The 24,583-nt window shown below is 41.9% G+C and overlaps 2 protein-coding genes across 19 annotated transcripts in view; one reads left to right on the top strand and one right to left on the bottom strand.

Moving 5' to 3' along the window:
• The window catches only part of LOC117896350 (dystrophin), a 161,806-nt gene that overhangs the window by 87,165 nt on the left and 50,058 nt on the right, over positions 1-24,583 (top strand). The gene's annotated exons all lie outside the window — the stretch shown is intronic.
• On the bottom strand, positions 11,351-12,514 carry LOC117896361. Its single transcript, XM_034804637.1, has 2 exons — positions 12,335-12,514; positions 11,351-12,275 (listed from the first exon to the last, which is right to left on the bottom strand). The coding sequence occupies exons 1-2, from the start codon at positions 12,471-12,473 to the stop codon at positions 11,656-11,658; spliced, it is 759 nt and encodes a 252-aa protein (XP_034660528.1). The 5' UTR covers positions 12,474-12,514; the 3' UTR covers positions 11,351-11,655.

Here is a 24,583-nt window from a genome sequence, read left to right as displayed (position 1 = left end):
TTCTACCTTTGTTTTACAGGAAACATCTGCCAAAATCTTCTCTGCCTTTCCTCTTTTTCCATCACTTTTTCGCTGCTCTAAACTCGAACCCTTTTCCATCTTTCATCACCAACAAATTTCGTATCTCCATTAAGCGTATCCCATCTTCGTTTATCGGTGGATATGGATATTTTTTTGCCTGTAATTTTTACCCATTTCGTTCTCTTTTTTTTTTGCTCTCATTTATTTACAGCAGTATTTCATCGCCAGCGAACATGGGTTGATGACAAAGTCCATGATGCGGGTGTGTGCCAGGGGGGATTGTCTATCCTTTTTGCTGGCTTTTTTTCTCCATGAGTTTTCGTTGGGGTTTCGTTTGGGTTTTGCCTTTGCCTGTGGTTCATGTTTCTGCTTTGGCGACCACACATTTTCTTGGCTCTGCTCCTGCAGCAGCGACAGCATTAAAGTTGTTGCATTTACGCTTGAGCTACATTTGACAGATACAGATACATGGAAGTAGAGCTGCAGATGCCACTATAGAGAGCTGGCAGATACAGATACAGCGGTAGAAGGCAGCTGTCAGAGGGAGTAAAAGCTACAGAGACATTTGTAGAAAGAAGCTGAATCCCACAGATAAATACATATGTACATCTGCAGAGTGTAGATAGAGAGGTGGTGCCAAAAGAGGTAGCAGAAGAAACGCAGACTTTTAGTGGCCCCATTATGATGAGAGATGAAGGACCCTTTCAGTACAGCAAAAGCAAAAGCTCAGCGCAGAGTTCATTACTTTTATGTGATTATGTGTCACCATGCCAGCAGCCACCATCTTGTGAGTGTGTTGCAAGTCCCGAGTGTGTCTGTGTCGGTGGCTGTGTGGGAACGACATGTCAGTGTGTCATTGGCATTATTATTAGTTTTTCCATTGCCCCTACTCATGCGATATGAGAGAGGAGTATATATGTATATCCTCTGCTCACTGTCCTCTGTTCACTGGCTGTGTCTGTGGCACAAACTTGTCCCCAAATTAGTTGCAATTATTTATGGCCTTGGCTTTGGTTTTTCCCCGCTCCTTTTTTGGGGATGGACTGTTGGTCTGAGGCATGGACTGTGCTTCCAAGGGATAGATTGTGGGTCCCAAAGATAGGCTGTGGTAGTCAGGGATAGATTGTGGTTCGAAAGGATAGCTTGTGATTCCAAAGGATAGATTGTGGGACTGAAATGAAGGCTAATCAGATGAAAGTCATGCGGGTTGAGCTCTTCAAGCATCCAAACCTTTTCCATAGCCTTAAAGTTTGTAAATGTTGCCAAAAATAAAAACTACGAAGTATTCAGCTGACCCGAAATGAGTTGTCCGAACAGCGTGCGTACTGCTACAGCACTTGCCATTCATTATGGCTACACATATGCAGCGCTGTGCACTGAGAAAACATGATTTTTTCCTGTTCGCAGGAAGGAGGAAAACATGACAGCAAGGGAGGAAAATATGGTGTGTTGAGAGGGTAGAGGAAACACAGCAAAATATGGTGTGTTGAGGGGCTGTAGAGAGGGCAACGTGTGGTGCTGTTTGGTTCGTGTTCTGTTGCCAAGGAAACGTAACTTAAAGCAACCGCAAAACGCAACAAAAAAGTCGGAAACAAAAAATGTTTCATCGCTGTTACATTTTGCCAGAGAGCAACATGCAACATGGGAAATATGAACGAGACGACGATGTGAAAAAAGGTTCTCCCTGGAGGGTTGTGGATGTGGATGGGGAAGGGCCGATATTCGCTTACGATTCGTAGTCGGTTTAGTTAACTGTCTGCGGGTTTGTGCTAACAAGACTCGTCAGTGATTTGAGTGTCTCAACTGGCTGGGAATCTCTGCTGCTGCCTCCTGCCTACTGCCTCCTTGCTCCTGTTCTGCCTCCTCCTACTGCATGCGAGTTTGTTATTTTCCCTGCAAAACGAGTTTGAAATTAGCATAGTTAGGGCCAGAAGAGAGTTCAGTTCGTTTCTGATTGCCACAGCACTACACTTGGTAATGATGTGCCAGAGCTTGGCAAACGAAATTGAAAATGGATATGGAAATGGAAATCTTTGAGTGAATTTACACAGAAGACTGTTACTGCTACGGGCAGTCCTCTATCCGTGGCTCCCCCTTGTAGGCTGATCCATCGCTGCGTCTGGCATTTTTCTAGTCTATGAATACTAAAAGCTAAAAATATGGGTCATAAGTGGAGAGTTTTTAACCGACTTTAAAAGGAATACCAATTAGAATTGACATTTAATTGGTTTGAGTCGGTTTCTTAGCGGGTTCTTTTGCATGTTCCGTAACATTAGGATACCCTGACACTCTCTTTCCTTTTCTGTTTGTTTTTTTTGGCAAAACCTGCCCCAAATAGTATTTCCACATTAATGGAACATTTACTGCTTGACTTTCGAAGCCTTTCCACTTGATGGCACTGCGAAATTTCACACTTTTGGTGGCCTACATTCGTCACTTCGTCACGTCCTTCATCAGAAATGTGTGCCATATTTTCGGCGGTGGCACACTACTTTTTCTCTATTGCTGCCAGATTTTCGGGTGTGGGGCAGCAGCCCCTTTTGAGCAGGCCTTTGCACTGCTTTGGCATTTCTTTGGTTTTTGGGCCCGAAAATCATTAGCAGGCTGCCAAGAAATTCAGGTCAGCGGCGCTTAATGTGCCGCATAAGTGCCTATAAGTATGCAATGCACTTTTAGTCACACTCACACTCGTACACATGCACCCTTCCTCCTCCCCCATTCATTCACACAGATACAGATGCTCTCGTGTGTGTGTGGGTAAAGGTGTTCCCAGGCCAGGTATAGCCACGCACAGATTGCGGCAACAAAACAAAGACCCCCTCGCCCCCGTTCCCTGCTTTGGCTCCATTAAAGCCGCACGCACGAAGAGGCCACGGCCTGCCCGTGGGGCAAGTGGCATCAACAACACACAAAAGTGTGATCCCACCCCAGCCCCTGCCATAACCCACATAGAGGAAGAACACCCGCACCCCACCAACCCCTGGGCTGCTGGGCAGCTTGCGGTATTTATTTAGCCTATAAAGCTTCAGTGGGTTACTGCCGTCTCGCACAGCATCAAAGCGTTCAACCAGAAGAGAGCGGCAGAGAGAGAGAGAGAGAGAGAGAAACAAGTAACAAGGAGTTGAGGAAAGGAATAAAGACTAGACGACGTACCCTGTCGAAAAGGGAAGAAACTTGTTGCAGGAACTTACTGAGGAACTGTGAAACAACAACAGAGAGAAGGGAGAAGGAATGGCCTAAAGGAATGGATATGTTTCCTGTTTAGGGCTGTAATAATGATCCTCTGTTGCTACGAGATATTTAGATACATATATAATTATGCCAAAGCGGTATTGCTTCAAAACATTTATACCACAATCCGTAACAGTCTTTCGATTAGTACGAATTTTTGGAAAAATACTCCGATTATTATTATCATTTAACTGTTACCCCAAAGAACAGCTCACCTCGTGCATGGTACATATCTTCCTCCGATCACAAAACACCCCTCGCATCACTTTTCATACCGTTTATGAAAAGGTAAAACTCGGAAAAAAAGCATCTGTGAAATGAGTGGGGAAAGTGGAAATTCGAGCGGAAAGTGACACACAAAACCATGGCATAGCGGCAGCCTCTGCCTCAGCTCCTGCTCGTATGACAGTTCTGTCCGCCCAGCATCCTGGCATCCTGGCATCATCCCAGCTTGGACCCCGGCTCCTCTACCCTCTCCCGCTCTGCTCTGTTGACCTAAAAATCTCATTTGGCAGCCTGCATGCTCATTTCTGGGCTGTTCTGGCGTTCACTTTTGTTACTTTACTTTTGTCGCACCTCGTCTTATTTTTGGTGGGCGGGCGGAGCGGTCTGTGGGCGGCTTTGTTTACCGGAAAACGCTCCGGGATAACTGCGGGAAAAATTCTTTGAAATATGGATGAAAAAAAAAAGAAAACAGAAAAGATGTACATATTTCAACGCGGGAAAAATTGCCAAGGGAAGTGTGTGTGTGCGCAAAGGAAATGAAATTCGAGAGGGCTGCGACACCGCAACATGACCTAGAAGAAGTCGCATGTCCACGCCATATGGCAGGTGGGTGGCACATTGCCCCATGCCCCACCGCCTGCTGCTCCAGCTGCTCTTCAGTTAATTTCCTGAACATGACGAGTAACTTTTCCTTTTCTTTATTTTTTCTTGTTCCACTGTTGCCCCTGTTTTGTTGGCCCCAACATTTTCAATTGAAAATCAACGACCTACAAACTTTTCTCGCACAAACTTCAATTTAATCAAATAAAAAAGTACAAGCTTAAATTGCAGGGCAATTTCCACCTCCCCAGCTCACGTTACTGACCACAGACTTTGGGTTTTTAATATTTAATGGTCACGTTTTATGATGGAATACATTTTTAATATATATTTATTTCTACTTTTCTACTTTCATTGCAGGTAAGAGTTCAATGGGAAGAGGCAAGAAGGCAAGAGGTTAGAGCTGTAAGTAAAAGGCGATTAAAGGTCAGTGAACTTTTGTAAGAGCAAATGCGGAAGAGATTTGAGGGGTGGGAACAGAAAAATATAAGACAAAATATTTTTAAATACATAAGAAGCTCAAAATAATTCTAGAGACATAGAAAGAACCCTTCGATTGAAGTTTAAACTCCTTTAAAATAATCTCCAATATGTGCGCTTCCTTGGGCTTTTTTTGCCGCTTTCTCCTACATTTTTTTAGCTTTAAAACCCAACCCAAAACGTGGCATATTTCGCTGTTGATAACCAACATTTTTCATTATTTTTCACAAGCTCAGAAAAATGGTTATTTTCAATCCCACAGCTGGGACTGTGACTGCCACGAATTGTCATTCACTAATTGAATTCAAATCGGATTTAATGTCATTTTGAGACCAAAAGAAAGAACACAAAATAAAATGGCACAGATTTCATACAAGAGCAGGTCGCAACGGTCTTTCTTTTCCTCTAATTCTCTCAGTCGCTCAGTTTCGCTTGCTCTGTGTCTCTGTCTTTCAGTCTTTTTGTCTTTCAGAGTCTCTGTCCCTGTCTCTGTGGAGATGTCAATCTAATAAAGTGCAAGTGAAAACCCACATTTCTCCATGGTTCCTCTCAGTGTCACTTAATAATTCAATGCTGCCCCCAAAAAAGACATTTTTGGTATCCCTCAATTTTGTTCGTCTCCCTTTCCGCCTAATTTTTGTTGCTGCAGAAATGTGTCACATGAAAATCTAAATAAGCAAAGCACTGAAAAAGAAAAGCGAGGAAAATTGTGTTAGAGCCCGCGAAAAAATTATGGATGGGCTGAGGGGACAGAGGCACAGAGACAGAAATTAGCGTGGGCCTTAAAAAAAGCTTCAAAAGCAATCAAAATGACAAGTTAAGTAGGCTTCCCAGCAGCGGTGAAAAAAAAGGGAGAAAGCAGAAGAAGAACGTAAAATTGAAAATGAAATGATTGTGCGGAGGGGATTGGGTGTGAGACTTTTCCCTTGGTTAAACTTTACATTGGTTGGACTGTCGTTTTCCTTAGATTTTTCCTGCTTGGCTTCCTTGGGTTCGGTTGCCAGACCAGACACATTTTCTTTTTGGCAGAATGTGGGCTCAATTAGGGCTTAATTGTTTGTTTTCTCACTTGGCTCTGCGACTGACTGGGCGAAAGGCTAGCCCGAGAGAGATCTGCTAATTGAACCATCAAAAGTTTTTTGCTGTGAAGTGTGAAAGGGCCAAAGATGTAATTCAATTTAGTTTTTGTTTTTTTGTATTTTTATTGCAGCGCACAGTCGAGGTCAAATGATTATGAGGCGGCCCCAAATGGTGCATAAAATGTGTAAAATTTAGGGCCAGACATGGGGGGCAGGGTAGAGCTGAGCAAAACAGATTTTTTTTGTGGGTTTTATCTGAGGGTCTGGTGTGGGGTCTGGGCTGCCCCCAAATGCCCATTTAACTTAATCAAGATTTTAATATTTAAAGAATTTCTCGGGCCAGGAACCCACAGGCCACACGATTTGTACCATTTTGTATCCTTTTCTGGATAGTTGGACCTTTGATATTTTTGGATATATTCTTAGTCGAAGTTCTCATTCCGCAACTTGTTTTTAGTCCTTCACGCTTACGCCTTCTGACTCCCTCTCCTTTACTCCTTATCTTGTTTTTAGCTCCTTTCTCCACACTTATCGTATATTTTCGTAGTGCTTCTTCTCTCTTCTTCCACCCGCATGTGTATTGTTTGCTGTCAGCCAAAAAAGGTTCTGCTCTTCCTTCCTTCCTTCCCCTAAAAACTATTCCTTAAAGGACAAGCAACATTATCTCTCTTACATGAGATGCTTGCCACACTTCAATTGCTTGTAAATGCCATACAATAGATATTGTTCTATCCCCCCGCTCCCCGCTCTTGTCCTCGTGCACAAGTTTTTCGTTGTACATTTTCCCCCTTTATTTTTGTTGCGGCTTCTTTTGCTGTCGACTTGATTTTAGTTTTATGTGTTGCACATTTATTTATTTCGACAGGTTTTTTAGGGGCAAAAAGTATTCCTTCGATCCATCCTTTTTGTGGCCGTTGCTCTGTGTGTGAAAATCAATAAACAAAATGACAGCCAAATCCCCTAAAAGGTTGCGCTTCATAGACGAAAGAGTGAGGGGAAAAATCCTGAATGAAAGGAATCTCTAAAATATTTAAATAAAGGTCAGTGGAAGTTGCCCAACTACCAAAACGGGTTCAAAGATTATAGATTAAAGGTGGTAGCTGATGGATTCTAAAGAGCATTCCAGGCATTTATTTTTGGAAATTAGTTGCAAGGGATTTTTGGATTTTGAGATTTCAATTAAAAATGAATTAAAAGGGAAATGAAAGGGAGGTAATGGATTGGCATTTTTAAGGGATTTAAAGGGGCTAAAATATCTGTAGCTCTGTAGGAAAACACTGAAAAGCTCTAGTTTAACGATTTATAATCTGTTTAAAACAGATTAAATAAAGCAGAGAAGCGCACAGAACATACACTCGTAAATTATAGGGAAAAAGGATGTGGAGAAACGGGAGACCATACCCGACAAGAGACAATTGAGTTTCCATCTGTGTGAAGGGAGGAACCCAAAAGGAACGGCCGGAATTCTGGAATCCTGTCGGCTGCCAACAAATGACAAATTACCCAAAGCACAAAAATAAAAGCAGACGATGCCACACACGCAACACAGACAGACGGAGACACGAAAGACAGACCAGAAAGTATCTACTAGATACAAACATGTGTTAACAGGGACAATAACAAGTTATGAGGGAGTTGCTTTCTCCACCCAGTTGTCTCTTATTTATTTCCCCAAAACTATTGTGCAAATAATGAAGCGCTCCAGGCGCTTGAATCTCAAGTGGAAGCCAGTACAACTTATAAGCATAATTCTCTCCAAAGACAGAGAGGGCGCAAGGCAGGGGGCGACAGCTTATCCCTCACACACTCACACACATTGAGTGCCAAAAGTATTTGCGAACTAGATTTTTGACTTAACATTTGCGATGCGTTGCGCACACTAGCATACGGCTGGTTCACTTCCCACTTCTACATGGAGTGAAAAAAGGAGGCATGCCTCATGCTGATCCTCTTTGCGTGGCACACAGCAAAAACTTTTTTTCTGTGCAAGAGACAGGCTTTAGCTTTCTGTGGCAAATCCTCGCGACCTTTTTGCTCGTCCTCTGCTTTACTTTCCCTGCCCAGCCCTTCTCTAACCACAGCCCATTAAGCGTTTGAGCAGCTTCTTGGAGGGCGACTTCATATGGCAGTAGCAGCGGCAGAAGAGCTTAACTTTGATTTCAGTGCCGCTCTTTCGCTTACTCTTCTGCCTACTCTTTGGCCACCACATTGGTTCCTCTCTTCCTTTTATGTTTGAGTGAGTTGGGCACTTAAATACGCGTTAGAGCGGTGACACGATGTGCTGCTAGAGGCTAGAAGCTGTCAGGACTTTGACTTACAGAAAGGGGGATGCATGGCAAAGACCTTAAGGAGGTATGTCCTTAAGTTGGCCAAGCTATGGACACCTTTAGGGGTAAAGTTTTTGCATAAGTAAGTACCGTATGATAAGTACATTGGTAATGAAAGAAAGTTTTTGGAAAGGGGCAAGGAAATAGTGTGAATTATCATTTGAAAAAAAAAAAAAAAGGAATCCCAGGGGTTTCCCCTGTAATCTTGTATCTTCAAGTGCTGCTCAAAATCTTCTCCAAAAAGTATTCTGAAACCTGTCCATAATTTCATTTCTCTTAGTCATTGCTGTCGTATTTCATTCTGCATATCTAAAAACTCATAGATCTGCCACTTCCTTTGTAGGAAACCCTCTAACAATCCTTACTTCCTTTTGCCACAAATCTAAGTGTCAATTCGCATGTTAAATCATTAACAAACTCTAATGCTAAAGTTTAAACTTGCTGTTACACGAAATGAGCAAAGTTTCCCAGCCACAAAGCTAATGATAGTTTCAGTTGACTCCAAATTGTAATTGTCTCTGTCTCTGGATGGTAATTTTGTTGATGGAAATGCGGAGTAAGATGATGAGGATGATGTCGACAGCGGCTGGCTAAATGATTAGACTTGAAGTACTACCTGCGGTTCGCCTCATTTTCAAATAAACAACAAAGTTTTGCTCCTTAGAGTAGGAAAAACTTATCAGCCAAGAAGAGCAACAGAAAGTCTTATTAGCCAAGTGAGAGAGGGGGAGACAGTGGGAGTAGGAGAAGCACTTGCCTGATGGAGGGTGAGAGATAGAGAGCAAGCAGAACGAAGAAGGAGAGCCACAGAGAAGCAGAGGAAGAGTTTGCTGCTCTTCTTCTGTTGACAAACTGCGCCTCTCTCTCCTTGGAGAAAAAACCAAATTGAAAGTTTTTCTTTTCGAATTTGTGTGTGTTTTTGTACGAGTAGCAGGCGCAGAAAAAGACTTGAAGCGGCACCACTTAGGCTCCCGAAACAACTTTATCGCTTAGGAAAGTCCGGGGGTACACCAGCTCTACGAAATTTAGAGACCCCAACCCACAAAGAGAAGTAGGTCTCCCCCCATTAAATCAAAGGGAGAAAAGCGGCAGCACTTGCTGTAATTTGTTTATTGTTTTTTTTATTAACATAATTGATTGCCAGATTTGTTCGCAAGAGAGGGAGAGGAAGACCGCGCACCAGTTCTTATTAAAGAAAGTTGTGCAAAGGCAGCTGTGCCCCTTTTTGGTTGTGGCAAAATCAGTTGGGAAAAATCAGGAGCACGCCACTTACACTTCCTGGCCGGCCCCGGAATTAAGTTAGCTCTGCTTATCCTTTATCCTTGAGTGAGTTTTTCTCTACTCACGCCCAGCTCCATCGCCCATTCCTTTTCACTTGATTGATGACGCTCATTTGTGTTACGTGTGTTTTCCCCCTCTGCTTTGCCAGCATCCTTCAGGTGCTGGAAAATGGTATACCTCGTATATTGTATTTTGCTTAATTTTAAATCAGTTTGCAATTTGTTGGGGGGGATAAGGATATGGCTGCGGTTCCTGTCCTGCGGTTGAATATGGTTTATTGCCGTTGTGCGTGTTGCATACTTTTTGGCGCCTGTCCTGTCCCCTCGGCGCAGACTTTTCGTTATTTAGTCGTTAGGTCCTCTCACTCCCTCCACGATCGTTCTGTTGTTGTTGTTCTTTATAATGTTTAAGCACACTCACGGGTAAAGTTAACTGCAAGTTAACCAACTTTATTAATGTTTCTGTGTTGTGTGTGCCTTATTTTTTATGGACTTCTTTCTGTCTGCTGGGAGGCTGGCTTTTGTGCTCGTTATTGTGGTTCCTGTTTATTGCTAACTTTTTCCAACAGGATGGAGAAGGGAGAGTTGCGGTACAACTTTTCTGTGGCTGAGCCTGCGAATTTTTGTCATTGATTTATTTTTATTACATTTTCAAAGTTTATTAACGGTCCGAGAGGATATTTTTTAGCTGGTTTTTCTGTCATATTTTCATCATATAAATTTCTTAGATTTTTTCTTGTATTTTTTATTAGTTTTTTATTTATAATTTCTAGAGTGCAAAAAATAGTGGCAAGCTTGGGTAAATATTTTCCAAGCCATTTCCCCGGCACTCAACCAGTCTCACGCACACACTTAACTTTCCTTTTTTGCACTCTCTGTCTAGGGGCACTCTCTTGACACCAAATGCCACAATACACATATTTTTTCTCCTTTTAAACACTTTTTACTCTTTATTTCATTTGCCTTTTTTAGGGTACCCTGAAGAGGAGGGGGTACGCAGGTTTTATCTAAACTTCTGCTACTCAGACAAGGAAGAATTTATAACTTCCTGGCAAGAAATTTGTCAACGTTTTAAGATTTGATCATTATTCTATCATATTTGTTATATCTAGTTTGTTACCAAAGACATTTCAATTAAGCTTCAATAAACTTCCGCATTTTTCCACGATCTAAAATGAATATTAAATCATCCATATCGTCGAGTCTAATCTATAGAATATATAGATCTTTAAGTGGATTTGCATCCAGTCCTTGCCCCTTACTTTATTTTTCAATAACGCTGCCGCTTGATGCAGTCTGTTCTTTTTTTTTGCTTCAACGCCATTAAATATAGCAACAAATGCTATGCCAGCGAGGGTTGAGGAAATTGCTGGGTTTGCTCTGAAAAGCATGGAAAAAACATGTGGCTGTGGGCTGGGGCTGGGCAAAACTCTGTTGTTCTACAGCCAGAGACCGACCCCATCGAGAACATTAGAAGTGTTTGCCCGCCATCATAACGCATTAAAATTTTCGCATCCTTTTTTAGCGTATTTTTTCCTGCATTTTCTTTTAGTCTGAGAGTTTTTCACGCGGGCTTTTCTACTCTCTCTGTGGCCCGTCTCCCATTATTTACTCGGTTTCATTATGCACTCATTTCATTAAAAGTTAAGTCGCTCTTCGGGGCCCCAGCAGCAGCCCGAGCAGCCGCACCAGCGACAATTTATTTCAATAAATTTAATTACCTCTCAGCGGAAGAGCCCGGAAAGCAGGGACTATTTTTTGTGGCACAAACTTAATTTTATTTCTATTTTTTGGGGGAAGCAGCAGCAAAGCAAGGGACACTGAAGGACTAATTCCCGTAGCAAAATGAAATCCTTTCCCTGTGGAAAAAATTGTTAAAAATATTTTTGAATCTTTTTTTTCTCTATACACAATTGTGTGCCAGGGAACCAGCAACAGAGACAGGGTTGGGGAGTTTGGGTTTGGTCAAGTGTTGTAAAACTTTCATTACCTATTTGTATTACATAATTGCACTCACGTGTGTTTGTGGCACATGCCCCCTGGCCTTCCCGCGTTCTGGCATGCCCCACGAATTTTATACAGAATTTTGTTGTACGAAAAAGTTTTCACCTGTGTGGAAAAAAGAAAACTTTCATCTACGTTGTGCGTTGATAATTTGTTAAAACTTTATTTTTAGCTCGTGTGTGTATTTTCCTCTCTCATTCTCAGAGGTTCATTGAGGTCGTTTGTTCGGATATGCAGGATGGAGTTGTCCTTTCATAATTGGTCGCCAAATTTAGTTCAACATTTAAATTGGATAACTGTGTGATTGAATTAGTCTGCAAAAAGATGACAAATTAAGCAAGCGATAGTTTCAGTGAAATTTTTGTCCATATCTAGATCTCAGTGACATTGCAGAATTTGATGTTCGCCCTATTGGGCGCTCGATGCAGAAGTCTTCGACGCTGTGGAACTCTTCTTGGGTGGTGCCTGGGTACGACCTGGCATGACCTTGGGGCGCTGGAACACTGCAGCTCTCTGTTGAGGAGCTACAGCATACGCCTGAGAAGCAGCAGCATTCGCCTGAGCAACCGCAGCACTCGCATGAGAAGCATGACGCGACATTCCCTTCAAAGTGGCCGTTGGACCCCACTTGTAATGGCGCACGGGCGTCAGCATCGGCCGGGAACACGGGCCCGAGGTAGTGCCCATTGGCATGTCCGGCTTTTGGTTAGCAATGATGTCGCTCTTCTCTTTCTTCAGTGGTGCCGCAGTAACCTGTAGACGCGACATTCCCTTCAAGATGACCGTGGGACCCAACTTGCATTGCCGCAGCGGCGGCAGCATCAGCCGGGAGCACGGGCCCGTGGTAGTGGCCGTTGGCATGGCTTGGTCTTGGCTCGCAATGATGTCGTTCTTCTCATTGATGCTCAGCAGCTTGCTCTTTTTCGGCAGCAACCTTTGCACCTTCTTCCAGTCCGCGAGTGTAATGTCCTGTCGCTGCTCATCTTCCGCATATTTCTGAGCCTTTAGCATGAGTCGCTTGGCCCTGCCTGCCATTTGGGGATGTGGCATTTAGAGGGAGCTTGATGGGAAGAGGACATTCACTTACCGTAGATAGACTCCAAGAGCTGCTTGCATGCCTGCTGCTCCACGGTAAGACCCGAGACTATTGATTTATCAATTGCATCCTTGAGAAACTCCACGTCAGTGTCCAAGTCAGCTTTTAGATAATTTTGTTCAGTATTCATATTTTCGCCTGGTCTGTTTTGCTGAGTGATTTTGTATTAAATGTTTTCAGCAATCAACTCAAGGGTTGTAGGGTTGTCAAAAATATATCAAAATATCAATATATCGATATTTTTTCCAAAAAAAAATATATTTATATCGTGATATTTTTTTGCCGAAATATCAATATATTGATATTTTTTGTTGATATTTTACGTTTGTTTTTCAAACCAAATACACATTTCTAATTCTAGTGTTCGTTCGGCAAACAACTCTTTTTTGAGTTCAAAATTTTCAGTAACTTTTTTATAATATTCAACATAAACTGAAGTACCAGCCCAGCTATTAATTGTGTGGTATGTGACACGCGCAGTCGCATTACTGATAAGCATATCAAAGAAAAATTGTGTTTTTGAAATTCTTAAAAAAAAGAGTTTTGGATGCTTCCTTGATAGGTAAAGAAAAAGAACAAAAGTTAGGAGAGTATTATATGTATATGTAAGACGAACTATGGTAATGTTATAAACAATTGTCAGACTGAAATATGCAAGGGTCTGATTTCTATATTGCAACTATGTATTTCTGCATCGCGGAATCGAATTTCAGCAAATACATACAAGCAAAAAAATATCAAAATATCGAATATATCAAAATTTTTTTAGTGATATATTTAATATCATTTTGATATTTAAAAGAAAAAAAATATCATTGATATGATATTTTTAAAATATTTGACAACCCTTAGGGTTGGCTGCCTACTGCGAGCCAGCATCTATCGGTTGCATTTCGATTAATGGTGTAGCAGGGCAACCCTACTTTAACACATCAGCGCTTAAATTGGTTCTACTTTTAATATTTAAATTAAAGACTAAATCATGCGCAGGCTGGCTCATGAAAATTACTCTTTTAAATGCAGGGGCCACGCCCTCTGGCCACTGCCATTGTTTTCTAGCATTTAAATGGCATAATAATAATATTTTCACCTCCCCTTCCCCTCTATGGCTTTCCATGGGTTAATACCATATTCATGGCACATTAAATTTGCGTTAATTTGTTTTCGCGTATTATTGGAAATACATACACACACGCTCCCAAACACACGTACGCTCTGGGGGGTTTATGTATGCTGGGGGATCCTTGGGATTTGCATATGCTGGATATAATTTATTAATTACCCGCATGAAATTACAATTTTGCGCACAATTAATTTTAAATACGTTTTCCCTACCACTCCTTTTTTCTCTCATTTTTGTTTGCCAGTTTTTCGCGGCTAAAATGTGAAAGTTTTTTAAATCGCTTTTTACCACTCAAATTTTTGGAGTTTTAACTCCCTTTTTATCCCATGACTGTGGGAGCTTGCCCCCGTTTTAACACTCAAATGTGGGAGTTATTTCCCCTCTCTCTCTCTCTCTCTCTCTTTCTCTCTCTCTCTCTCTCTCTCTTTCCTTTATTCTTTTCGCTTCTAACATTTCCTGCAAATTAAAGTTTGCAGAGGAGAGCGACGAGCGGTGTGGAACATGTGTGTAATTCTCTTTTACAAACTATATTTTCATGTTAGTTTTTTCTGTTTTTTTTTTTTAATATATATATATGTATATTTTTGGTATATATATTTTTTTGCTGTTTTAAGTTTTTGTTTTAAAATTTCCCACTGGTCTACATAATTATTTTCCGGCATTCTTCTCTTTGTTGTAGTCCGCAAGCTGCTGCTGCTGTGCTGCATTTCCCACTGTCTTTTGCATAACTAATTAAAGTTTTTGTTGTTGGCGCCCATTTCTCAGCAAGGAGGAAGAGAGAAACAAAAAAGGAATAGCAGAGAGCCAGAAATTATTATGACATGGAAAAGGCGTTAGAGTAGGGCTCTCTGATATTGCCACGCCCCTGCACTGTCAGAGACCAGGGAAAGGAGGCAGCAAGATGGACAGGCCTGACATTAATTAGAAGCGCAGCTACAGCTGTCGGGGAATATATATTTCTGGTGGAGCTGTAGCTACGCCGACAACTGCAGGGATTTGTGTAGAACGAGAAGAGGAACATCTGTGGAAATTAATGGGATTTTTGCATATTTGGGAAAGTACTTTAATCGAAAGAATCTCTACAGAAGATAAACGGAAACGCCGTTATTGTAGTTGTCCCTGCTTTTGTATCAGCTGCGCTTTTAGTCAGCCCTGGAATGGCACTTGGCCATAAAATGTTTCCACTAACGCTCCCACTATTTGCCACTCTACTTTCTCATTTTGCGATTCATTGTGCAACCAAATCACATCTCAATAAACTAACTTCCGTTTAGAGACTGACTCCCGAACAACAGTGTTTTTGGTCCTGCATTGTACTTCGCTCTCCTCTGCGCTTCTTCCTTTGTGACCCTTTCCCCCGATTTGCTTTCCTTTTCCACTCATGCACTTTGGTTCCACGTATTCTCTTCCTTTCCAATCATGCACTTTGGGTTCATTACATCGTTTTCATTTAGCCAATTTGCTCACTTGACCAAAAGTTGATTTTTTTATTACGAGTAGGGAAAGAGACTGGGGAGGGAGGGGATGGAATGCCAGCAGCTCGTCACGAAAATTGAAATGTTTTCCGGATTTTGCTTTGTTTTGTTGTAGTCGTCGTTTTTTTTTTTTTGTCGATTTTTTGGCTCAATGCACAGAGTCCTTTGAGGCAGAGCGAGAGTCCCTGAATGACTCAATGACCGAATGACTGACTCTCTGAATGACTTCTGCTTCGTCTCTATAACTAGTTGCATTTTTGCTGCTATTGCTGTGCCCCCGAGGGTAAAGTGTCCAGCTATATTTCGGCTGCTTGTCTACTCTGAGAACTCTGTCTCCGCTGTGTCTCCTCTGTGTCTCTCCTATCTCTCTGGTTGTGCAGCTTTCAATATCTGTTATTGTCCTGCCTTTGACTTCCTTTTGGGGGGTTCGTAGCAGTCTCCTGCCCTCTGCCATCCGTTTGCATGCTGCTTAATGTGGCATTTTGATGTTGCCACTACGTGACTCGACCATCAGAAAGCTCTTGGCACAGAAGGTGCTCTAGTAACTTCTGGTTCTCCTGGCTTCTTTTTTTTTGTTCCTACCATTGTCTGTCTCTAAATTATGAGGAAGTGCACATATTAAGGCGCCTCAGGAGCTGTTTAAAATGCTTGAATGACTTTATTTGTGTACAGATCTTTGACTTTGGTAGCTTCAAGTAGATAAAAGCGCGAATTTTGTATAGCAATTTAACTTTTTATGTCAAATAAATTCCAAATTAGTGCTAAAACTATACAGACAGGAACCTAAATCTATGTTCATTAAAATTGTATCCATAATTTGACAATTAAATATAGAGTCAGAGTATATTTATTTATTTATATCTCCAGTTTTAACACCTTTTAACACCATTTCATTTGCTTATTTTGAGTGCCTTTTGGCAGTTGCTTTCTTCACCCAAAATGTACCCAAAAGTCTACTCGTGTTTCACGCACCCAAAAAACAAAAACAAAAAAACAGCACAGACAGCACAAGTTTAATTTGTTTATTAAAACTTAAACGAGTTTTGTGTGCTCAGCGGCTTAAGGGGTTGGCCTCCTGGCAGGGCAGGGCTGGGACTGACTACTCGTCGCCTGGCAAAGAGAGCAGCTCATCAGCACCCAGACACCCAGGCAGCAGGCAGCAGTCGACGACGAGGACGACAATTTTTAAACTACTTAAACTTTGCCGTGTACTGGGGCCTTGGATTCCACTGATTCAGAAACCCCTCTCCCCTTCTCTTCGCAAACTTGTACTCTCCGCAGATTCCTCCCCAGAGCTCTCTGTGTCTGTTGGTGTTTTGACCTATGTAAACGGAAACTCATATACGATGTCTACAGGGTATGCATATGCAGTCCTTCCAGCTGGGTTCTCCATGTGTGTACTTCTGGCTCAGCATTTAAACAGTTTTGGGGGTTTTGCGGGTTTCCTTTCCTTTTTTTTGGTACCACGTAAACATCAACTTCAAACTTTATACACGATGACGAGCGTTGAGAGCTCCCTGTCTCTCTCTCTACTTTTTGGGGACTTTTCAAATTAGTCGTAATAAATAATTAAGCATATCGCATGCATATTTACAGACTACCAACCCCCTGAGGAGGAGGATTCTGGATGGGTTTGGGCACTGCAGTTTATATTTGTCCTAACAGTTTCTTGAGCTCTGACAGAAAGTTTATGCGGCTGGATAAATGCTGTTGATGCTGTTGCTCAGCCAAAAGTTTTGCATGCGAGTACACAGATTATGGAAAAGACTATAATTTGAGATAAATTGAAGTGTTAAGGAGAGTTATTTATTAGGAAGAATCAAATTTTTGGCAGCAGAAAATGCCAGTTAAATTATAGAGCTAAATGAAGGGGCGAGGCACTTTCCGAGAGCTTCCTCAGCCTCTCAATACTTTGCAGAACATCATTGGTGGATAGCTGAAGCTTCCACTGGGCAAAGTAAATCCTCAGATTTCTTCAAGAGTTTATCATTAAAATAATTTTATTTATTTTATATTTCTCTGCACATTGTATTCCCATAATTTCGAGTACATTTATTTGACGCAAACATTTCTTTGCAGCCGAAGAATGTATTTTTCTGACACAATGTTTTGTGTGCCATTATCTGCTGCGAGATATGTATGTCAATATTTGTTTGTCTTTTTGGGAGGGTCACAATTGAATTTCACTTTATGCCCTGTGCACATTTTTAAGTGCTTTTTCGTGCTGAGACTTTAAGGCCAAAAGTCGTCGGATAACATTCATTAAATCCTAATTTACAGAGGATTACGACTCGCTCGCATATGTGGAGCAGGAAGATGCCACACACATACTCGTTTATATTCGTCCTTTTTGCACTGTAAGAAATGTTGCTTTTGCGCCATGGAATTTCTCAATTATATTTGGTAAAAGTCTTTGCTTTGAGAGTAATTTTATTATCCACGAAAATGTGGAATGCTGTGAAGGATGTTGCAATTATAACACGCGCTGCCACAGACATTTTACTCTTGCTGTGTTTCAATTTGCATTCTATACTTTTTTTGGTTTTATTTTTCATACTCGTTTTTTTTTTGAGACGCGAAATTGCTGGGCTTTTAGCGTTTTTCTTTTTCCATATGAATTTTAATGAGCGTCCCTTTTTCTGGCTGCTGCTCAGCTCGTTTGCTATGCAACAAAATCCCCAAAAAGAATACAAGCGAAAAACTGAAGGAAAAGCCAAGCGACAGCGACATGGAGAGAGACAGAGAGTGAGAGAGAGAGGGGGGGCCGATATATTTTGTTGCAAACAACATTTTAGACATTTGAAATGCTCAATGCAAATGTCATTTCCAGTTGAGAACTCGCTGAGTTTCTTTGTGCTTTTGTTGCAGCTTTATGATGCAGTTTCTCGTTGATTTTCGTTGCATATTCAAGTTTTTTATGAGCTAAAGATGTTCGGGAATAGCTGGAAATAATATCTTTTGCTCCCATAATTTAAGGGTGTATCTCAGCGACATCCCGCTGAATTACTGCTGCAAATCACAATATTCTACTTTTGCTCCATAATGCGCCCTTTGCATTTCTTAAAACTCCTTTTTTCCTTTTTGATATTGCGGCAAAATGTTCGTGTTTGCAGAACGTTGCCAACTGGACCACTGCCGCCAGCCTCCTGTTAGCCCTCTGCTAAATATTCGTTAACGTGGCCGAACAAATTTCGTTGGCAAACAAAACTCCGTGGAACAGAGATCTCGCAGCGTGGCTTTCGCTTTATAAAATTTACATATTTGCACATCTAAATCGCTGGGAATTTGCATTGTTTGCCAAGTCTGAAGGTTCCAAGGGGGTGGCATGTGGTGGGACATTTTGGTGGTTTAATTTTGTCAGAAAACGGTGCACCTTTGAATTGGAGGGGAAAGCGTCTTTATTTGGGTCAGAAACAGGTCCTTAGAAACGGTCCTTTAGAAATGTTGAATGTTTTATGAATAGTTTTTGATATATTTATGGTACGAAGTACAAATATTTTGTGCCATTTGGCAGCAATACAAAATTTGGGGTTCCCTTCGACTCTTGAGATCTTTCTTTCCTTACAACTGCAAGAAAATTTGTTTGCCAGAAGGAGAAATTCTATTGCCAGAAATAATGCTCGTTTTCAAAAGAAATTTATCAATTATTTTGCTGATTGCGAAAATATTTTGCATATTCTTGCCTTTGTTGCTTTGAATGTTGAAAATGTTTCCAATTATTCTTACATTTATTTCGTGTTTTTTTTTTTTACACATCTTTTCATCCTCCTCACAGAATCATTTCTTTCACTTAGTTTTCACTGCACTTTTAGCTGTAAAAGTTAGCAACCGCCCTTGAACTTTCATCCCAAATTTCACTACCGCAGCGCCCCATTAAATATTCACTTGACCCCCTGTTAACTGAAAATGACTTTCCATTGCTGGCCCGCAAAACAATTTCTTAATTAAAACATGTTTTACCGCAGCATTTCCATTTGCATATGCATTAAATTTGCAAATCTTCTTCTCTCTTTTTTGCGTTTTTAATGAATTGCCAAACATAAATTGGCGGCATTTGCAGCTGCAAACTATTTTTAAATTAATTAATTTAAGTGGAATTTGTTATAAAACAGAAACAAACAGAAAACCCGAGTTGAGGGGTAAATGTCACAGCCACTTTTTGGGCCAATTGAAATGCGCGGCAGGGCAAAAATTGCCAGAGAGGCGTATGATTAATATAGGGGCGTGAAAAATATTTTTTATGCACATTTTCTTGCCGCTTTTTATTTATGACTGAACGTTGAACTTTTACGCTAAAGTCAGAGTCGTAGCAGGGGGGTCGGCGGACAGGCAGGCACAACAACTGCCACTCGGGGGATTTGGGTTAATAGCCCGTACTCGTAGTCGTGATGGAGCGAACAATGGCCAACAACAGCCTCCTCCGCCAGCAGTCAGCAGCCAGCGCAGCCACAAAGGTGGCACACGAGTTGTACGTGCAAAGCTCACACAGAAAATAATGGCAAAAACAGAAGAGCGACACAGAAAGGAGTGTCACGGGGATAGGGGCGGCCTAAAGGAGGGGTATAGGAGCGTCACAGGAGCACGGCACAGGCACAGGCACAGGCCCAGGCAGCAACAGCTCAAAGCGGGCACAGACAGCAGAGTAGCAATATGGAGAGATCATGTTGAGGGGTTTCTGGCTGAAGGTAGGAACTGTTCGAGAATATATATGACAGAAGGTAGCAGAGGGACAATTGTTATAGCAGCTTAACAGTCTGACACACACTACAACAGTGACACGGGGACACGGGGGATTGAGAATGGGTCTCTGAGAGGACACCCTTCTGAAATGAAGAAACTAACCCGAGACGCGAGGCAGCAGCACTTCGTCTGTCTCCTGTGTATCTCCTCTCACCTGCTGTTGACAATAAAAAAAAAAACAATGACAAAGGATGCTACCAGAAAGCCAGAAAAGATGTTGGATAAAGTGGGTGAAGCCTAAAAGAGAAGTAGAACTGAGAACACGAACCTCAAGCAGAGACAGGACTAAGAGTAGAACGCCAAGCAGGCTTAGAGCAGCAGCAGCATCTGTGGCAGGTTTGTGAGCAGAAGCAGCAGCAGCAACAGAGTCAAAGCTATGAGCAGTAAACCCCTACAAATTCAGAATTAAAACTGTACATTTTTCCCTCTTTTTCCATAAATATTTTCTACATTTTCAATTTAATTTAAAATTTTTGCAAATTTGTTTGGTACAAATTGATTTAAGCAGACACATTTTGACACTTTTATTTCGAGAAAAAAGAAGCTATAAAAATGATGACAGCAGGTGAAGGAGTAGGAGATGCAGGGACAGGAATAGTAAGGGCAGGAGTAGGTCCTTGAGGAGAGCACATAACGAGCTGAAAAAGATGCTTTGAATACAAAATACAACAGCAGGGTACATAGAATAAAGAATGTGAATGGGAATGAGCAGAAACAGAAACAATGACGAGGTGCACAAGAAAGGTGAAGAAAATAATGCTGAGAAGGAAAAACCAACAGAGTAATAAACTTAAGGCGACCAAAAGGCAGAAAGAGGAGTAGAAGGAGTTCCAGAACTGCCAGACAAAAAGGATTATAAGCGTAAAATCCAACTGAAACCGTTGGAAGGAGCAAACGATATTTGCTGTTGTCCTTTTGTCCCTCCCCTTTCGCAGAAGTAAATTAAAGCTGACACAGGGAACTGGCTAACGGGAGAGTGGAGGAAGGGAGCAATAGGGTTAAAAGTAAAGGGAGTAAAGAGGAGTAGGGAGTATGCCTGCTCTGCATATGTGGGGGTTATGGGTTGAGTGTCTAATAATCTGGTCAACCAAAGAGCTCCCTCCACCCAATGGCAGCCACAGATAGGAAGTAGTACGCGTGGTAGTCCGTGTGCCATGCCACATTTAACTCGACTGACTTTTGGGCTTTGGCAGCGGGCTGCTCCCCCTTTTTTTTGCTCCAGACTCCTGGCTTGTCGGCAGCTTAAACTACGAGCCGCAAACCACATTGATTGCGAGACTTGGCCAGAAGCCGAAGGCTGGAGGACAGCACGGGCGTGGGAGGCGGAGGCAAAAGCTTTGCCAACCTGGTTTGTTACCTGATTATACATAGTACCTCGAGTACATAGAGCGGGTCGATGTGTGTGTGTTGGTGTGTGTGTGTGCATGTCCTGTCTATTTGCTCAGTGCAGCGTAAACTCCTGCAGATAAGTCAAAGCCAAGTGCAGTCAAGTTAATATTGCATGCGGATAAATTCAAAGCTCATATTCCAGTTCCAGTTGTAGCACTATTTCTATATCTCTTAAATCTCTTTCATCTCTCTATCCCTCTCTCTTAAGCTCTCTCTAGATGTATCATGCTGCCGCCCCCGCCCCCGCTGCTTAGCTCTTTGCTGTCTCCCTCTGCTTAGTTTCGCTTCAGATTTTGTTCCTCTGTGTGTCTATCTTCCCCTTGGCTTTATGCATTTTTGATTTTGAGAGTCTGCATCTGATGGCCAAAGTTTTAGTTTTTTCCATATAAATACCCTGTAAGCCTAGGGGTTGAATGGGCACAAACGAAAGTTAGCTGCGCTTTCGGTTGCACCAGCGCTTCAAGTGCAGTGGGTTGTTGGTTTTTTGGGGTTTTCAGTTCTTAATATTGAATAAAAAGGTAAAGTAGCATTGACGTTTTTCTTTGCATTTTTACCCTCTTTAATGCCCTCTTTAATGGGTATATTTATATCTTTATCCCATGAGAACCCTTATATATTTGTTACGTGCTTCTCTAAGCATCAAAAGTAGTTTGTCAAAGCTTTAGCAGAAACTTTGTAAAGTAAACAAAAGACTAGTTTTGTTTTTAGAAAGGGGAAATTTAAGATAGAATGAACAAAATTATACCATTTATGCAATTTAGCTCGGGAATAAACCACAAAGAATCTTACAAACAAGCCATAAAAAGCTTAAAAATAAATATGTATATTGTATTTGCAATAGGTTCCCAAAATGTATTTTAAATCGTCCTTCCCTGTAAATTCTTTCATATACATTTATTAAAGTAATCCTTTATCAACATGCCTCCATGTCTGTCTGCCCCAAGTGTTTGGCAAGTGTTTTTCCGTTCACCTTTTTCCTCATGTGGTGGCTTACATTATTATGGAACATTTCCCAAATGATATAACAAGGAATAAACATAATCGAATAAATAAGAGACGATGACGACGACGTGTCGGCAGAGGAGCTCCCCTTGAGGAAAACTGATATAAGCAAATCAAATTTCAGTTGCTTGCTCACTTTCACTCGGAACATTTCTCCACCACCTGCCTTTTCTTTCCATTTCCCTCTTCCCCCAAAGTCCGTCTCTGTGTGGCTCAGAGTTTTCGGTCATAAAGGATTTACATGGATGTTAACATGGATGTAGCAGGGCAGAACAGAGCAGAGGCCCACTAAAATATGTAAAATGCTACAATCCACGTGGCTGAATAAGCAGGGAGGGAGCTAAACCTCCGTCAGATGCGTGGAAGTCCTGTTTAAAATTTGTTGTCATTTTTGTTTTCACTCAATGGCTGGGGGGCAGGGATGAGAATGCCTCTTGGGGCCTGTGCTGTCAGTAATGCTTGAACGCCTTCTGTGAGCACCACTTGACAGCTTTCTGCCACCAGCCCCTGCCACTGCCACGAGCAGTGTGAAACATTCGTCACTTCAGTTCACGGTATCCTGGGGATGCCTGCTGATGTGTTTATTATGTGCCTCTCTAATATATTTATGAGGCGTCTTATAAACGCATTTTCATTTTATTTACATTGCCTGCTGTCGCTGTCCCTCTGTCTGTCTCCTTGCTGCCTCCGTCAATCCCTCAATCACCATTCTGCACATACAAATATAAAGAATAAAGCATAAAAGAAAGAACAATCAAAGCAGCAAAAAATAATGCCCTGCCCCTTAGGCATATATTTTTGGGTTTCTATTCAAAAATATAAAAATAAAAGCCGAAATTTGATTTCAAATTCATTCAGACATCTTGTGCCGTGTCTTGCCCTGGGTTTGATTTTTACTGGTGCACATATTTACCAAACGCACTGTGACTGTCTTTGTGTGTTTGTTTGTGTATTGATGCGCATAATTTCTTTATGAATTTATATGGGGGATATTATTTTTAGGGCAAGTGTCTCAGCGAGTGGCTTAATCGAATGATGACACAGCGGGTGGGAGCGCATCTTTGGATGGAAATTCCAATTTTGATGAAATATTTGGGGCTGAAATACCTTTATGGGTGGTACATTTCGTGGCATATTCGCTTTAAATTTAAATTCTGGAATGTAAATATGTGCTTAAAAATTCAATATTCTCCCAGATGCAACCTTTTCAGCCATGAATTATGCCTTTACTTGGTCCTTAATTTTCTTAAGATTTCTCCACCATTTGAATACCCTGCAAAAACTTGCAATTTTCCTTTGATTTCATTAGCTCTTCAATGGGTGGGGCTGGCCTGGCCTTAGCCACTTGGCTCATGGCATCCTCGCACTCGTTAGCGTTATGAAATTTCCTTTAATTGGCAGCTCTTAAACTACCAGTTCTACTTCCTTCCTGCACCCTTTCATCTCTTTAAGGACTCGCTCTCACTGGCTCCCTCTCTCTCTAGCGTAATTTAGAATCCTTAAATTAACCCATTCAGGTCATTGGGGGCTCTTCTGCTGGTGCTGGTGCTGCTGCTGCTGGTAGGCAATGAATGCTGTCATAATTATGTGAAGGAAAAGGAAAAGCCCCGGCATGAAGAAAGGAAACTATCGCGGCAGCCATTCAGCTGCAGGCCCTCCAACGAGAGGACGTTACACAGCCACGCCCCCCTTAGCTAGCTTTCACCCTCTCCCCGCTCACACTCTTCAGCTCTCTCTCGCTCTGTCTTTTGGGCCGTGGCTGTGGCTGTAGCTGTAGCTATCTATCTTTTTCCCTCACGCATATGTACCGGAGGCTACGTTGAGGTCAGGTCCAGGACGAGGGCAATGCAAGCCATGGCATGGCATTTACTTAATTGGCGCTTAAAACTGTAAAATGCAGTTCCACACACGCACACACTGACGCATACACGTGTCCTGTAAGCTTTCTCTTGTGTGTGTGTGTGTGTGAATCTGCCCAGTGTCCGTGTCGTGACTTGGCAAGGACACAAGCAGCAGCAGCATCAGCAGCCGCTGCCGAGGAAATGTGAAAAATGAGGCAACAAAAGCGCGTCGGAAAGGCAACACACATGCACACACATACGTATATTTATAGCTGTATATGAGTGTTAGTATGTGTGAGTGTGTGTGGCACATACATGAGAGCAGCTTACGGCTGCATTTGTTGGCCCCAAAGCCTTTTTTTGGCCAAAGCTAATGGTCTTGGCCGCCTCTTTGCCGCCTCACCAAAAATGTGCTGGCGCGTTTTTATATGCCATTAATAAACCCCAGTGAATGGCCGGCAGTGTGTGTGGGTGTGCTTAGAAGGTAGATGAGACTGCTGAAGGATACCCTGGAATGCGATTTAAAGAGGGATTTAACATTGTAAATACAACTAAAACGACGCCAAAACAGCGAAGAGTTGCATACAAAATTCAACAGATTAGTGGCAAAGGTTCCAGCTGCATTCATGAAACTATCGAGAGTGTTTATGACATGGAAAGACATGACATG

The sequence above is a fragment of the Drosophila subobscura genome, chromosome O (genome assembly GCF_008121235.1).
Source record: "Drosophila subobscura isolate 14011-0131.10 chromosome O, UCBerk_Dsub_1.0, whole genome shotgun sequence".
NCBI lineage: Eukaryota > Metazoa > Arthropoda > Insecta > Diptera > Drosophilidae > Drosophila > Drosophila subobscura.
Note: the sequence above shows the minus strand (reverse complement) of the source record. Positions and strands in the feature narration are given on the sequence as shown.

Excerpts from the sequence above, each read along its gene's own strand:
- LOC117896361 (XM_034804637.1), bottom strand. The coding sequence starts at position 12,473 with ATGAATACTGAACAAAATTATCTAAAAGCTGACTTGGACACTGACGTG. Across the intron at positions 12,276-12,334 it reads GCTCTTGGAGTCTATCTACG|GCAGGGCCAAGCGACTCATG; the intron begins GTAAGTGAATGT and ends CCCAAATGGCAG.